Source organism: Electrona antarctica, assembly GCF_951216825.1.
Source record: "Electrona antarctica genome assembly, chromosome: 23".
NCBI classification, from domain to species: domain Eukaryota; kingdom Metazoa; phylum Chordata; class Actinopteri; order Myctophiformes; family Myctophidae; genus Electrona; species Electrona antarctica.
This window is the reverse complement of record NC_136804.1, coordinates 17,616,086-17,632,855: the sequence shown is the minus strand read 5'-3', so window position 1 is coordinate 17,632,855 and position 16,770 is coordinate 17,616,086. Positions and strand designations below refer to the sequence as shown.

Sequence of the window (16,770 nt, the reverse complement as noted above, 5' to 3'; positions counted from 1 at the left end):
TACACGCGCTATGTTACCGGACCAAAGTATTTGCTCGTGTAAACTTCCTGGACAAACAGCTAAAGGAAGTGCCAGGCCCGTTGCCTCTCCGGTGACTTGCGCACTGTTTTTACACCTTCTTTCTAAATAAGGCAGCGGGGGCTGTCAGACATATGACCAGCCGTCCCGATTTGGGTTCTGCTACAGGATCCATCGCATCCCATGATCGCTCAACGACGCTCCCCAATGAAAGTCCCCTTCCTTCCCGTCCCCTGTCCTGTCCTGTGACCGTCTGTCCCACCAAATGACAGACCGTCCGGACTGAGAGCTCACCGCATTCTGCTGCGTTTTCAGAGGCGCTGCGCACTCATTGCTGCTGGATTGCAACTCTCTCTCTCTCTCTCTCTCTCCCTCTCTCTCTCTCTCTCTCCCCCCCCCCCCCCCCCCTCTCTCTCTCTCTCTCTCTCTCTCTCTCTCTCGCTCTCTCGTGTGGTGATGGGGTGGCGGTGGGTGAAGTCAGAGTGATGTCACACGAGATCGGGATGCGAGTGCAGCTCCTGCAAGGTGAGCTAGTTTGGTGAGTGGTCCCTCTCCACGGCCGAGGCGCGGAGCTGCAAAAGATGGTCATCGCCGCCACCTCAAGCTCCGTAGCGCTCCTCTGTCACTGTCGCCCTGCCCGTCGCAGCAGCACCGCTCAGATATCCTCGGGCTATGGTTCTGGTTCTTCTGGTTCCGTGCCCGGGGCCTCCGTGATCACCACCATCACCCGCCTTCCCAAAACAAGCCTTCTTTACCACAATGCCAAAGGACGAGGAGGCAAAATAAGAAGAGCCGTGTTTCCAGGGCCGCTAGTAACTTTGCCCACGTGCCCCACCAAAGGTCGCGCCGGATGGCCGTTGTTGCGCAGAGGTGCGCCCACAGCATGCCCACCCGCACGCACTGGACGCACTGCACTACAGCGCTGCTCGTTATATTAGCGACTTCTCTGCTGGGGATTGCGTCGTCCTACCCCGTCCCGAGCAGGACTAATGCAACTTCCCTGGAGAAGCGCTGGGAAAGCCTTTTCTCGCGTTCCTATCTGGGTCTGACCGGCGACAAGTCTCAGCTGAACTGGGAGAGTGACTATTTACTGGGCATCAAGAGAGTGCGGCGGCTCTACTGCAACGTGGGCATTGGGTTTCACCTGCAGGTGCTCCCGGACGGCAGGATAAGCGGCACACACAGCGAGAACCAATACAGTGAGTTGTGTCCTATCCGCCCGGCGATGCGCCGTGCATCCATTGTAGAGGGTTGAAAGCTGCAATCCGCAATTTTCATCCGTCCTGCCCCGGGGATTCGAACCCTATAGCTAGTCCCCCTCCCTCCGCATCTATACGGAATCCCCGTTCATGAGCATACATGTAGGCTATGTTAGACCTCCCCGACACTAATGTAGGGACCACCTCCTCCCAACCACTGCAGATGAACTTGTTGTATTGGATTAACATAGGCCTACTCAGATACTCTACACTACACACATTGGTTAAATGACGTTTTGTTGATTGAAATAATCACCGGATTGCAGCTTTATTTTAACCTACATAATAGTTACAAAATGATAAAGGAGTCTGCCAATGTATTTTCTTGTAACTGTCAGAGCTAAATGAACACTGATCACACCGTGTGTTGCTGATCTTGCATGATATTTAATAGGTTGTCGTGTCGGCATTGTTGAAAGTTTGCGAAAGCAAAGGCAAATCTATTAAAAAACCTCGCATTCGTCACTGCGAAATATCTTCCCAGGCCAAAACATGACATGAATGCTTGGACCGATATAGACGCACACTTATTTTTACACTCTCCCCAGTCCCGCAGCGGGTCTGAAACAAATTACCAATGCATGCACGCATGCATGCACGTCTGGCGAGAGACATTAAAGCTTTTTAAAATACAAACGTTGCATGATGCATCTCATCTGATAAACTGCAATTTCACCATGGAGCAATGCATTCCATCCAGTCGCAATGCACCTGCAAGGTTACACCCACTGCTGCATTGATGCACGTGTTATAGTGGCCAGTCGCAGCAGTGGCAGCGTGTGTGTGCTGTGCTGGACAGGAGGACATGAGGGTTGGTTAACTATAACTAACTCGGCTCTGTTTGGTTTTAAAGGTCTTATAGAGATATCTACGGTGGAGCGAGGAGTGATCAGCATGTGTGGCGTGAGAAGTCAGCTGTTTGTCGCAATGAACAGCAGAGGAAGGTTGTATGGAACGGTACGTGTGCGCGCAACTGTAGCCTTATATTTCGTATATATACGTTCATGAAGTGAAATATGTCCTGAATAATAGCCTATAGTAATTTAGTGGTTCTCAACCTGTGCCCTGTGGGTCCCCAGATGACAGTGTGAAGTGACAATTTAAGGACTTTTAAAAGGAAGAAAATAAAAAGACCAATACTGCATCAAAAGTAGCTAATCAACAAAACTAGTCTACCATGAAAACTGGTCAAACATTCACCAAATTGTCAAATAAGAATGAGTCAAAACATTTGAAAATATATGTGTAACCAAGTCAAACAATATTGAATGCCTCAACTCTGTCAGGGTAGGGGGTCCCCGTTCAAATGTGATTATTTTGTGGGGTCCCCAGTTAAAATATTACTTTATATTGGGGGGGTCTCAAGTTCAAATATTATTTTGGGGGGTCCCCAGTTCAAATATTATTGTGGGGGGTCCCCAGTTCAAATATTATTTTGGGGGGGTCCCCAGTTAAAATATTATTTTGGGGGGTCACGGCCTGAAAAGGTTGAGAACCACTTGTCTATATCATTGACATTGAGTAGCCTGAGTTCTCCTTGAGTGAACATAATGAATGATAATTCAGTTTCACTTGCTTGTACATAGACTGCATTGAGCCTGATAATGACTCTCAGCATCATGAGAGCTGAGGTTTTTCCCAAAAAGTGAAGAAAATCGATGTAGGTATAGGCTATATATATATAGACAATCACACATCTGTATTTGGTCTATTGCCTATTGATGTCTGCACAGATCATCCCTGTCTTATGTGGGTCAAATGTCAATATGTATGTGACACATTACTGTGTTAAAAAAGAAAATCAGTTTTGTAGCCAGTGGTTCTCCAACCTGTGGGTCGGGGACCCCACATGATTTGTTTTTTTGGGGGGGTCCCCAGGTGACAGGGAAGTGACAATTTAATTTGAAAAAAGAAAAAGAAAAACAGAAATTAATCAGACAATTACTGCATCAGAAGTAATCAACAAACGCTACTATAAACATTTCCCAAATTGTGAATTATAAGAAAGAGATTTTCTTTTTTGTTTTGTTGAAAATAGATCTTCAAGCTCACAAACGCATCACAACAAAGCTGTAGATTGGCTATTTTTACAATATTTATCTGTGGAACGTCGAACCCGGCCGTAAAAGATTGAGAACCACTGCTATCGAGTACATTTTTAATTTCAAGAACCCCCAGTTTAATTAGGCGACGCACGGACCCCCGTCTTTACCTCTGGGAGCCCTGTAAAAACATGCAAAATCCTCAGTGTTAATTCAACTCTGAGAGTGAGTAATTCAAACAGGTCAATTTTGGTCCATTTGTACACTCTGGACCCCGTGTTGGAGAACCATACAGTAGCCTGTTTGCTTGGCTGCAGCCCCTGATTAAAATCATCAACAATCAGTTGAGTTTCAGGCTAATAGAGTATAAGGCACGCACACGCACACACACACACACACACACACACACACACACACACACACACACACACACACACACACACACACACACACACCTCTATGGTGTCATGTTAATATGCATGTCATGTTATAATTAGAAATGTAGGTTATTGGCTTGCATCCACCATGTAATGTTTGTAAAGCTAATGTCATGCAAGAAATTAGATTAAAATAAGTCTTGTGTTGCTAAGCAATCAGAGATATCCGCCTACCAATATGTCTGGTGACGTCTAGATTCAATGTAGTTGCTAGAACAGCGGTGAGAATGTCCACTAGCAAACCTACACTATACAGCCGCTGCTTTGAATCCCACATCTGATACCATCCCAATATGAAGGATCTCCCTAAACATTTTTCAAATGTAGTTAATTATTAACCCATTAAAACCTGTGTCATTTTAGATTGTTGCGTTGGCAATTAAAAGATAGCAGGTACACAAGCTCAAAGCTTGTACATCTGCTATTTTTTTAAACATTTTGAAAGTGTGAGAACTACTAATTTAAAAGCCGTTTGTAGAGTCGTCCTCGGGTCTTAAAGGGTTAAATGTACAAGTTACTTACACCCAGTTTTCCATCCCCTATAGGTAGAATTGTACGTAGATGTCACCAGATGTATTGGTATAGGCTTAGATCTCTGATCGTCTGGCAAACGCAAGACTAGGTTAAAAGTAAGAGGGTGGTGCGTCTGCATTTGAAAAGGGCAATTCTTATTTGAACAAAATGCCACCTCCTCCAATTTCCCTTAAAGTATGCCTTCTAAGTATTAGGTGAAGGTCATAAGGAAACCATGTCATGTGCTGTGATGTTCATCATGCATCGCTTGATTTGCTTACCCTGTTCCATATCTCGGACACTTCCTAGAGAGCCTTCCGAGACGAATGCAAGTTCAAGGAGACCTTGCTGCCAAACAACTACAACGCCTATGAGTCTTCTGTTTACAAGGGTTTCTACATCGCTCTCAGCAAGCACGGCCGCGTGAAGCGAGGCAACAAGGCCACCACCGCCATGACTGTCACACACTTCCTCCCCCGACTATGAGAACTGGCAATAACTCACAAAAATTTGCACATGTGGATGTACGTCCAGGTAATAACAGAAATGCGGTGATCGCACATACTCACACACAAATGGGACTGCGAAAAAGCTACACAAATATTTATTCTCTTTATATATGTATATTTGGATAGCTCTCTTTGTATTAAAACATATATATATATGTATTTATGTATACATATATATACAGAACATATATGTATACACGCCATACTGTGCTGCTTATTGTTTTTATGGTTATTGACAGGACGAGTTGAAGCCGTTGCCTGTCTCACTTTACATTGGTGCTTGCTGTAACTGAAGTATGTCACTTCCTGTGGAGGATGAGAGCTGTATCCTGTGCTTTTACAGAGTGAAATGAATACTTTTTATTACCTCAAAGAACCACTTTACTGGATGAAGGGATGCATGGACTTCTCGCTCAACTGTCCGCTAAAGCTCCTAATTTCTCTAAAAAGCTGACCTTTTTAGCGCTTTGGCGTTTTTTTGCTCAGTTATTAGATGGCCAGCAGTGTGAAAAATGAGACTTCTTCTTTCAATGCACTTCCTTTGCTGCACGATGTAAAGGTGCCTTGCTGTTCCCACTTGTGGCCCCTGTAAACATGCATGTAAGAGACACCCAGTTGGAGTCAGAAATAGGGCTGACACTCTGGAGAGGCCTCGGAGGGGGACAGGACTATCTCTGGTTTATTTTCTTTTCTGTAATTAGATCGATTAAGTAATATTCACTCTGGTGCAGAGAGCAATATGGTTCCCCTGGTACACAATGATGTTGACAGGAACCTGTATGTTTGACATGAGATCATTACCTCTGTCCAGGCTGTTGGGGCAACACTCTTAAAGATTTAACGATTTTCTTTCCCTCCGATTGGATTGTCTCCACAAGAACAGACTTAGGGGAAAATTAAATGTGCACAGTAGACGTGTATGTGCACATTATCTCGGACACTGTTGATATACTGATCTAAAAGCGTTTAGCTTTAGGTCGCTGTTTTTCAATTGTAAGGATTGTAGCTTTAGTGCGTTGCCAGTTGCTGCAGAAAATGATGTCTACTGTCGTTGAAAATAATGTAAATACTTACAATGTGAAACAAACGAAAAAGAGAAACAGGAGCTTTTTTTTACGCTGCTTTTAGCGCAATTGCCCGATAGAGGCAAAAACAGTTCAGGTTGCACAGTGGCCATCAACGATGGTGCCTAAGCGCTTTGATAAGAAAATGTTCTCCCACATTGTGTGTTCGTTTTATTTCCAGTGCATTTGTGTCAGGATGGCATTGGTGGGCCACCGTCAGTCTCCCACTTGTCAATGAGCTCTGCAGCAGCACTGCAGTGGCAGCGAGGCAGATGGATTTTAGATGTAATTATGGATAAGTCAATGTATGGCACTGGACCCAGGACAGTGCAGTTCCACTCAGAGTGCATGCACGCTGCAAGATCACCTGACAATTCTCTAAATTGAAGTACAGCACAGTAAAATACTTTGTCTGCTGAAATTAACAATGATGATTTTACTGTGTACTAATCATCCCTGAGAAAGGATGGATTTTGGTTGGATTTTTACAAAATGGTGTAATTCCCCAAAATGCCATTATGAACCGGCTTACAAAGCTGAAGATGAGCCATGTTTTGTAAACCTATCGTCATTGTGCGTCGCAATACTAAAATATATCCCCTTTAAATTAGTGTGGCTGTGAATTTTAATTAGGACAAAATGAGAATCTTGCCGTGTGCATTCACCCCTTTGACGGTCACAGCTTATAATATCTGCAGCTGTATACTTGAAAGAGGAAGGTTACATTTCCGCCCACAACCGACCGGTGTGAGTCGTTCGTTTATTGGAACAGACAGAGGAAGGAAGAGGGACTATTTTAATCCAGGAGAGAGACTTATGGCAGAGCGTTGGCCCACTGTCTTTGTTGTCCGTCGAACCCCCTGCAAGAATGTGGATCTGCCTGGATGACAGGCAGCCTGCCACATACCTGAGCCGAACTCCCCCCCACCCCACACCCCCTCCCTCACCCCAGCCCCCCGACGGGACCTTGGGATTCCAGCTGTAACCCGGGAGCTTCCTCCTCTCTCTCCTATGAGCCTTTTTTTAGTTCAAGGTCAGAGTCGTGGACTGTTGGACCGGGCCCAGTGGCCAGGCAGGGTGGTCTGCTTATGTACAGTATGTAGGTCGTTACACTGTTTTCCCACAAAAAAGGAATTTGAAATGTAGGCCTATTTTGTTTTTTAAGCGAGAAAACGTTTATCCATGTATGCATAAATGCAAGAAGACGAGTTGTCTGTACCGAAAGCTCTCATCTTTATCACTAGCATCACGCGCTTTACGGATTGTTAGTGGAACACCATGGCCTCAGTCCTGGTCACCTCCGGCGTGTGCGTGCGTATGTGTGTGTGCTGTGCTGTATCTGTGTCTAAAATAAGGAAACGTAAACACAGATGTTGATTTCTTGATGAGACAGAGGGAGTGAGAGCATGTCGGTGAGCTCTCTACAACAGTGGTTCTCAAAGTGGGCTCTTGGTACACCCAGGGGGCCCCCCTGCCCCCTGGGGGTTCCAGAGGGTCCCCACCAGAATGTGTTGAAATCAGTTTAACCACTTTAACTCTATATTCATCCGTTATTTTCTAAACAATCTCGGACAAAATTGAAAAACGCGGAATATTTCATTAAACATATCATCAACACAAATCTTGTACTGGAGGTCCCTGCATGGCTGACACAAACTATTTCCAGATGGCCAAATGCAATTTGGGAGTCTTTGACATGACAAAGTTTGAGAACCACTGATTTTAGAATGTTTCGAAAGAATCCGACTTCCCTGTGTACTGTGAACAACACTGAACACCCTGCCTCTTTGAAACGCAGCTCCATAACAACCACCCCACCCCCACCCCTCCCTTCCCTTCCAAGTAGTTGCGTGTTGGGATATTTCTGGGGATGGGACATCTGCAGAGTTAATGCAGTGTGTGCGTGCGGAGCGGAGCAGCCAGCACAGAAGACAGTTAAGGCAGAGCTAGTCGTATCCTTGTTCTCTCTGTAGAGCAGTGGTTCCCTTTTTTTTCCATTTTATTATATTTACTGTATCAGTACTTTAGTGCACACTCATTTTCCAATTCAGAGGCAAATTCTATACCCTAAAAAACGTCTCTCGCCCAAAAAATGAAGAAAAAACAATAGCGAAAATAGACACTCTAGACAAGGCAGGTGTGCCTTGATTCTTTGGACTTGCCCGGTGTGATTGAAAACCATAGAACATGTCCTCTAGAGCGGCGTACCCAAAAATGTCCATGCCAAAAAAAATGCCTTCTTAAAAAAAGGAGACAGCACATTGGTCCTAAAGGAATAAAGATGCCATGCAAGGATTGGACTGCAGTGACATCACAAGCAGTCAGACGTGGGTGTAGCCTGTGCTTTGACAGGGCCCTGACAATTAAAGATCCACTTCAATGATTCGTTTTTCATTTAATTCTGTTTTATTGTGGACTGTTTATGTTAGGAGTGCCATTAATTGTTTCAGCTTCAGGTTAACCATGCAATCTGAGCTTATAATTGCATTAGCTCCACTGTTCCCAAGCACAACCCACGCCGGGCAAGACCTAGCCGGTTGAGTGGTATGGAAGTACCAGAATCTTGGCAGTAGCAAATGACATTGACGCTTTACATTGTCCGTGAATGAAACAAGTGTTGTTATTAGTCGAAAAATAACATATCCGGGGGAAATATGTCCGACGGATGTTCTGGCTCGAGAACACTCTCCTTAGGTCGTGACCAGGCTTTTCTCTTGGCAGATGAGTAAGGCTGGGAACGAGGCTAAGCACAACCACGTCTAGGTGGGGTGAGGGGGTGTGTCCCTCTGACGATGTGGCTTGGTGTTCACAGCTAGCTCTGTTGCCTAGCTCTTGATTTTGTTCATGCTGTTCGACAGTGGTGGAAAAAGTAATGCAATGTAGAAATACTCTGTTACGTAACAGTCCGGAAATCAAAGTACAAAAGTATTGGCATCAACATAATTATACCATAAAAGTACCAAAAGTAAAAGTACTACTCGTTATAGTTCACATGGTATCATGTATAAAATGTATTAAAATGTATTGAAAATAGCAGATCTACAAGCTCACAACATGTCGCATCACGTAACTAGTAACTAATGTTTTCAAATAATTGTAGTGGAGTAGAAGTAAAAGTACAGAAAATTGGAAATACTCAAGTAAAGTAAAAGTACCTTGAAATTGTACTTAAGTAGGCCTACAGTACTCAAGTAAATGTAACTAATTACTTTCCACCTCTGCTGTTCAATAATAGAACTATAGGTCTCTACTGTTAAGCCCAAACCACATCAATGGGTCGCCATTCAACTCCTTGCAACCAAACGGTTGCGAGTAGACCCATGTAGACCCATGTAGTTGCAAGCAACAATTGAATTAAACCAATTGAATCACTTGCGTCGACATGCGCCTACGTGCAACAGGACATATCACACCGCTGCAACAAATGCTAAAATGGTTTTGTTGCGTGTCGACCCATTGGTGTGGTTTGGGCTTTAGGCCTATATATTAAGATATTTATATAATTTTTATATCATCACAAAGCTGCACAATAGAGGGTTTGGAGCTACCGGTTGTTTTCTGTGCGCAAATGACAAGAGTACTTGAACTTGGGAAATCTTCCCTTGACCAATTCCTCTGGTCTGGAACCTGGAGAAATAGCACTTATCTGAGTTTGTTGTTGTCGGTAGTCGGTATGGTGTAAAGCACTGAGGCTTGCTTATTTTGATGAATATGTATTATATATATTTTGAGTGGCTAGCTGGGTGACAGAGGCCTAGTCTCATGTAGCCAGATGTAAAGATGGAGATCTCCGATAGCAGGTGATGGCTAGATTGGCTACACATTGGCTACACTGCGACCCAGGCCTAATGCCAGGAAATTCTACCCTCTGCTGTGTAGGATTTGTCCTAAGTCTACTCTTTGCTCTAGCTGTGACATGCATTGCTTGCACGTAAATTCATCTTTGGGGAACAGATATCCTTAAGGGGGGAATGTTTCCCCCCCCCCCCTCCCCTCTCATTTATTCATGTCTTTGGATGACAATTCCATGTACTCATTACAGATGTACAGACAGTACTAGAGCTTTTGTATTTTAAAGGGTGAATTCCTGAGATGACCCAAGATTGCACCAACAAAACAATTTTAATATAGTCAGTCTCAATCTGACAAACCATACAACAATTACAAAAAGATCTTATAATCTTACCAGTCAAACAATTCAAACAGTGCTATGCTTTTGATCCAAAGCGCTTTCCAATGTGCATTACATTCAAACACACATTTACATACCGACGGTGGAGGAAACCACTCAAGGCACCAACCTGCTCATTGGGAGCAGTTAGGGGTTCGGTGTCTTGCTCAAGGACACTTTGACACAAAGTCAGGAAGAGCTGGGGATTGAACTACCACTCTAATGTCTGAGCTACAGCTGCCTCTGAAACTGTAAAATGTCAGTGGCAGCCTGTGCAGTTTACTGCATAATTACACTACAGTGACATTGAAAATATAAATTACACACAGTGCAGTTAACAACAGTATAGCCTACTGTATAATATTTGGCATTAATCGATATCCTTAGAGCTGGAGTAACCTCGAAATGCAAGAGGCGTCTTTATGAGCATCTAGTGTGACAGCCTCATTGATCGGCAACAGACCATATATGACAGACTGAACCATAATGGGAATTTGTCATTGATTCTCCCAATCAAATCAGGGTATTATATTATGTGTTTTATTACCGTAAGCAGAGAGTCTCGTGTCTGTGTGTCAAAGTGTCCTTGAGCAAGACACTGAACCCCCAATTGCTCCCAATGAGCAGGTTGGTGCCTTGCATGGATTCCTCCACCATTGTTGTGTGAATGTGTGTGTGTGTGTGTGTGTGTGTGTGTGTGTGTGTGTGTGTGTGTGTGTGTGTGTGTGTGTGTGTGAGAGAGACGAAAAACAGTCTAAGTCCAAATTTCATTCTGACCCCTCCATGAAAAGGCCTCGTTGTCCTGAACCCTTATCTATCATTTATACATTATGGATCAATAGTGTGGACTTAGACTGTTATTCGTCTGTGGCATTCTTGTAAAGCGCTTTGGAGAAAAGGTGCTATAGAAATGCACCATTTACAAGCTGGAGTATAGTGCATTGTCTGTCATATTTTAACAACAGCAATTTCCATATTTTGGATAATCAACACATAGGGAAGAAATATTTTCATGGCTTAATTTACAGTTGATCACATAAACCTTTTGATACTGTTAATATTGCTGCTCGACAAAAAATAGTTATTTACAACAAACTACAAATGATGTGTTGTGGTCTAGTGAAGTACAAATTAATCTTTGTACACTGACTGAGTCAGTGTAGAAAGAGATTTAGTGTTGATCAATCAGTCTTTAACGCATCTGGGGAAAACCCTAACACTGAAATAGCACTTATCTTAATTTGTTGTTGTCAGTAGTCGGTACTAGTTGTAAAGCACTGAGGCTTGCTTATTTTGATGAATATGTAAGATAATAGCTAGCAAGATATTTTGAGTGGCTAGCTGGGTGACAGAGGCCTAGTCTCATGTAGCCAGATGTAAAGGTGGAGATCTCCGATAGCAGGTGATGGCTAGATTGGCTACACAAGGCCGACCCAGGCCTAATGCCAGCAAATGTTACCCTCTGCTGTGTAGGATTTGTCCTCAGTCTACTCTTCGCTCTAGCTGTGACATGCATTGCTTGCACGTAAATTCATCTTTGGGGAACAGATATCCTTTTTAAGGGGCTGGAATGGTCCCCCCCCCCCCTCTCATTTATTTATTCATGTCTTTGGATGACAATTCCATGTACGGAAAAACAACAACACTGTAATTGAACTGGCTTCGATTTAAAGAATTAGCGAGTGGCATAGCCACTCACGGGTCGGCAATTTGGCAGCATATGTGCAAGAGCTCATAGAGAGGCGGGTGTTTTTTTGTTCGTCAGCTTTTTATACTTTTGGTGTGAATGAAACACAGAGACATAGAGTAAGACAGAGTTACGACAACTCCGTTCACTTCATGGGGCCAGTCTAATGGTCTTCTACATGGACTTCTATTGGCGAATAGGGACGCCGGAAGTTTACGGAATGCATTGGAGTCTATGGGCTCGCGCGAGTACATGAACCACGTGACCGGGCTGTTTTCTGCCTCCTCAATGTCACAACTCTGTCTATACTCTATGGCTCTGATGAAACAGATCTTTGCAAGGGGTTTCATTGGACTTTTATTCTGAAACACTTTACTATATGACGTGTAGTTGTGACATCACTGGCGAATCCTTGGTATGTTTATTCTAATTTAGTATCAAAGCAGGTCCCCCCCCCCCCCCCCCCCACACACACACACACACACACACACACAATGCGGCTGGTCCCTTGTTTCCAAGACACATTTCTCCCCAGAGACAAAATAAAGTAACCTTGAGCTTTGAACACACCACAGTGTCACTGCTAGTGTCCTGCTATGGGACGATACTGCTACACAGTCAAATTATTCGTGTTCATTTATCCATTTGTAACTCTGTGAGAGCGGTCAATTTGGTTACATCTGTCCTCTCCAGTTTAAATGAACACAGGGTACTTGTAGTACTATTTAAGATTGATTGATCGTGAGGTTCTTCTCCTCAGCTCCCGACTCTATATGCTACCTTTCTGCTTCTGGCCTGGTTGCCAGGGAATCTATGAATGAGGGCAACGATGTGTTATTGATATATGACAACGTTATATTGATGTCGTAATGCAGCAAGAATGATACCTATAAAGACGACCATAAAATAATGATGTGAGTGCCCGCAGTGATGAACGATAGCCTTCGGTGAACATGCTGAATGTGAGGGACGTGTTGGAGCGTAAATTCAGGTGAATTATGATTGGCCGCCGGTCAAATCGCTCTGAAAGTGATCCCCGCCTCGTCGTTCAGCATCGCCTGTGGTGTGGACTAACGATTAAAATAATATTTATATTCAGTTTTCTCTATAGTTAAAAATTCTTGCTCTCGAAAGCCCTTTAAGCTCCAAGTTTTTGGGCTTAGAAAAAAAAATGTAATGCTGTTGTACGAGGCTGCATGCAGGTTCTAAACTACTTGTCCAGAACATTTGAATCCACTTAACCCATTAAGAACTGAGGCCGACTTTACAAACGCCTTCTAAATCCTAACAGTTTTCTGAAAGACTCACCAACCTCTGACGTCAAGATGTCTAGCACAGTGGTTCCCAAACATTTTCATGTCAAGGACCCCCAAATTGACACTTATTAGCCCTGGACCCCCATTTAAAAACATATGCCAGGGACCCCCATAAGAGAACATTGTTACGGCTCTAGCAATGATTCTCAACCCGTTTAATTTCAAGGACCCTCAGTTTGACATGCATTAGTCTACAGACCCCCATTGAATGGCATTTCTATCTCTGGGACCCCAATTTATATTGTAAAATCAATGTTAATGTAACTATGAGAGTGTACAAATGGAATCAAGTGGACCCTTTAGGGTCCATTTGGTTCCATTTGTACACTCAGAGTTACAGACCCATATATTGGGTCCATTTGGTTCCAAACTATCATTTAGCTGGGGACCCCCTGGAACTCCTTCAAGGACCCCTGGGGGTCCCCGGACCCCACTTTGGGAACCACTGGTCTAGCATCTCTAGCACCTTATTCACCACATCTTCTAACCACTCAAGCCCTATTTTATAGGATATTCGAAAATAGCCGATCTATACGCTCCCAACTTAGATGGGTTATTTTCTGGAAAGTCTTGAACTTTTCTTTTTTTTCTTTTTTCTTTTAATTATGGACAATTTAAAAATATATAATAATCTTGAAATGGTTCAAAACATTTTTGAGACTTTTTGAAAGATTTCACCTATAATTACATGTCCAGAATAGGGACACACAGGGTTAACGTGGTTAAAGCATAAAAGGAAGTAATGCTTTTCACAATTGAATCATGCTCCAGCACCATGGCCACTGAAGAGTATGTGTTCCTTTGTACGTACGCTGCAGTGCTAATTCAACTCTGGGAGTGTGAAAATGGACCCTGAGAGGGTCTATTTTTATACACTCCGGGGCTAAGTTAACACTCAGGATTTTGCTGTGTGTGAAAATCTCCCCTTTCAGCTTTGACCAAAAAAACGCAATCCAAAAGTATCTGCTTTATAACCTTTACATTTTGTCACACACACGCACACGCACACACGCGCATATAAGGTGAGGAAACTGTTATTTCTTTAATCACGCTCAGCTGAATTGAAAACATGGCTGCCCCCATGCGTGACACAGCATTGTTTGTGTATCAATGTGGTCACGTTGCTGTTTTATTGTACCTCCACTTTTTTTTATTTTCTTCCTGTCATCTGTGTTCTCATATATACCTCACCTTCTGCCTTAGTTTGGGTTTGCTAAGATGACTGTAACACATGAGAAGCAACAGCAAGACTTCCTCAATCATTTGTTTCCGAAAAAACTGAGTGCTGTAAGGATATTAAAAAAAAAAGTTTTTTCCTTTTATTTTTGTACGTATGTGCTGTGCACAGCAGTCTACTGTATTCCTGAGATAAACCAATAAAAGTTTGTTTTTTACTGGTTGGGGTTGGAGTCATACCTTCATTGTTGGATTATTTGGTCTCTCTCTGGTGTGTGTGTGTGTGTGTGTTACTTACTTAGGCTTACTATACTTGTGAATTAGTAGATTTTGAGAAATAGTTGGGAAATGGTTGTTTTATGGTTAACCCTAGGGCAGTAACCACGGGTGATTTTCACCCAGACAATTATATTTTTGTAATTTTCATAATGTTGCTGATGTCTGAGGTGAGTGCAGGGTCTTTCAGTACCTTCATGATGCTCAGTGACATCATAGAAGGTATGTTTGTTTCCCTGCCCACATCCCTGTTTTTTTTCTACAGGCAGGTGTTCGGGTGAAGACCTCCGTGTGTTTTTTTTGTTTTGTTTTCCTTCACTGGACCATTCTCACATGTCCCAGGAACCAAAGGAGAAGTTCCCAACTCCATTTTTTTTAAAGGAATATGTATAAAATAATGTGCACGTTTTTTTTGTGAAAAGTCATGATGAAATATTGAAGACGAGTACCTCAAGTTGCCATGCATTACTGTACTTCAATATATTTTTATGAGAATATTTTTTTATTGAATGTTTTATACCCGTGTTTAGTGATGGTGTAACAAGTAATATGTTTAGTTAGTTTTCTAGGGTTAGAAAACTGACTTTTAGAATTAGGCTACAATTATAGGTTAATAGCCAATTTCAGATTGGGGATCAGTCATTTACCTTTTACAGCATTGGTTCCCAAACCTTTTCACGTCAAGTACTCCCAAATTGACACTAATTAGCCCGCGGACCCCTCATTTGAAAAGATATGCCAGGGTCCCCCATAAGAGAACATTTTACGGCTCTAGCAGTGATTCTCAACCATTTTAATTTCAGGGACCCTCCGTTTGATATTCAATAGGCTACGGACCCCCATTTAATGGCATTTCTATCTCTGAGACCCCACTTTGTATTGTAAAATCAATGTTAATTTAACTCTGAGAGTGTACAAATGGTTCCATTTGTACACTCTCAGAGTTACAGTCCCATAAGGGCCCATTTGGTTCCAAACTATCATTTAGCTGGGGACCCCCTGGAACTGCCTCAAGGACCCCTGGGGGTCCCTAGACCCCACTTTGGGAACCACTGATATAGATTACGATCCAGGGTTAGGGTTGGATTTATGTCTGATTTAGCCTATGCGTAGTTGCACACCAAAGATAGCAGATACAGTACAAGCTCAGGACGCACTGAGAGCTTGTAGATTGGCTATTTCCAGCATGCAACAAGTTGGTAAAAACGTCATATTTTAAATTGACGTCCTAAAATTCCCCACCAGTATAGTAGTACAAACGTGTGTGTGTGTGTGCGCGTGCGTGCGCGGGGCTGCGCACGCACGCACGCAAATGGAACACACACACGCGCGCATGAGCACGCATGAGCACGTGTGTGTGTGTGTGTGTGTGTGTGTGTGTGTGTGTGTGTACGCACCACAATAAGAAACTTGAGCTGACCTATTTTTCCACCATGGTAGAATTAAGTTTCTCATGAATATCTTCATCAGCTCCACTGTGGATACCTTCAATTCACTTCCAGTTCTCCATGGAATAAAATGCCTCTTTCACACAGAGTTTGTATTGGAATAATTTCAACACTGCCTTAACAAACAAGGCACAGGCCATGTTATTTCAGTGGTTCTCAAAGTGGGGCCCGGGGACTCCCAGGGGTCCCCAGCAAAATAATATAATATAGCATCATCATTTTAACCACTTTAACCTATACGTTGGCTATTAAAAAATAGCCAATCTACAAGCTCAGTGCGTATTTTGGCTGTTTTTTTAGAATCACATTTTGCTGGGGTCCCTGGCACAAAATGTTTAAGGGGTCTGCAGCCAAACACATCAATTTGGGGGTCCTTGCCGTGAAAAGGTTAGAGAACCACTGTTTTATATATTATTTACTTTACAGTTGAACCTTTCCCATGGTGAAAACTTAATTCTAGAGTTGAGGCATAGCCCTTTGGTTTCGTTTTGTATGCACCAATTACAATAATGTGGTGTGTAACTAAGTAGCCTTCATGTACTCAAGTAGGCTACTGTAAGCAATTACCGTACAATACTTTCTAGGTAGGCCTACAGTTAGTTTAGGAGTATTTCCACACACACACACACACACACGCGCGCACACACACACACACACACACACACACTTCTTTTTTTCGCCGATAGGTTCCCAGAAATGGGCAATAAATACAGGCAGATAAACATGACTTGCAAATAGTGAATTTTCATGTGTTAAGAAAACATAAAATGATGAAATGGGACATTCTGCATGGTGAATAGGTTACTTTATAAGTAAACATTTGGACCTTTTGTCAAGTCAAAGACAAACCGTTT

At 43.0% G+C, this 16,770-nt stretch overlaps 1 protein-coding gene across 3 annotated transcripts; it reads left to right on the top strand.

The window, feature by feature from the left end:
* The first annotated feature begins 422 nt into the window (after positions 1-422).
* Positions 423-14,828, top strand: fgf6b (fibroblast growth factor 6b). 3 transcript variants are annotated; one of them, XM_079494014.1, is made up of 4 exons: positions 423-1,217; positions 2,131-2,234; positions 4,579-4,803; positions 14,734-14,828. In XM_079494014.1, exons 1-3 carry the CDS (start codon positions 869-871, stop codon positions 4,753-4,755), a joined length of 630 nt encoding a protein of 209 aa, XP_079350140.1. In that variant the 5' UTR covers positions 423-868; the 3' UTR covers positions 4,756-4,803; positions 14,734-14,828. The 3 variants fall into 3 exon arrangements, with proteins under 3 accessions (XP_079350140.1, XP_079350141.1, XP_079350139.1); XM_079494015.1 differs by lacking the exon at positions 14,734-14,828 and adding an exon at positions 5,018-8,507; XM_079494013.1 differs by lacking the exon at positions 14,734-14,828 and having other exon boundaries at positions 4,579-8,507.
* Positions 14,829-16,770: the final 1,942 nt, after the last annotated feature.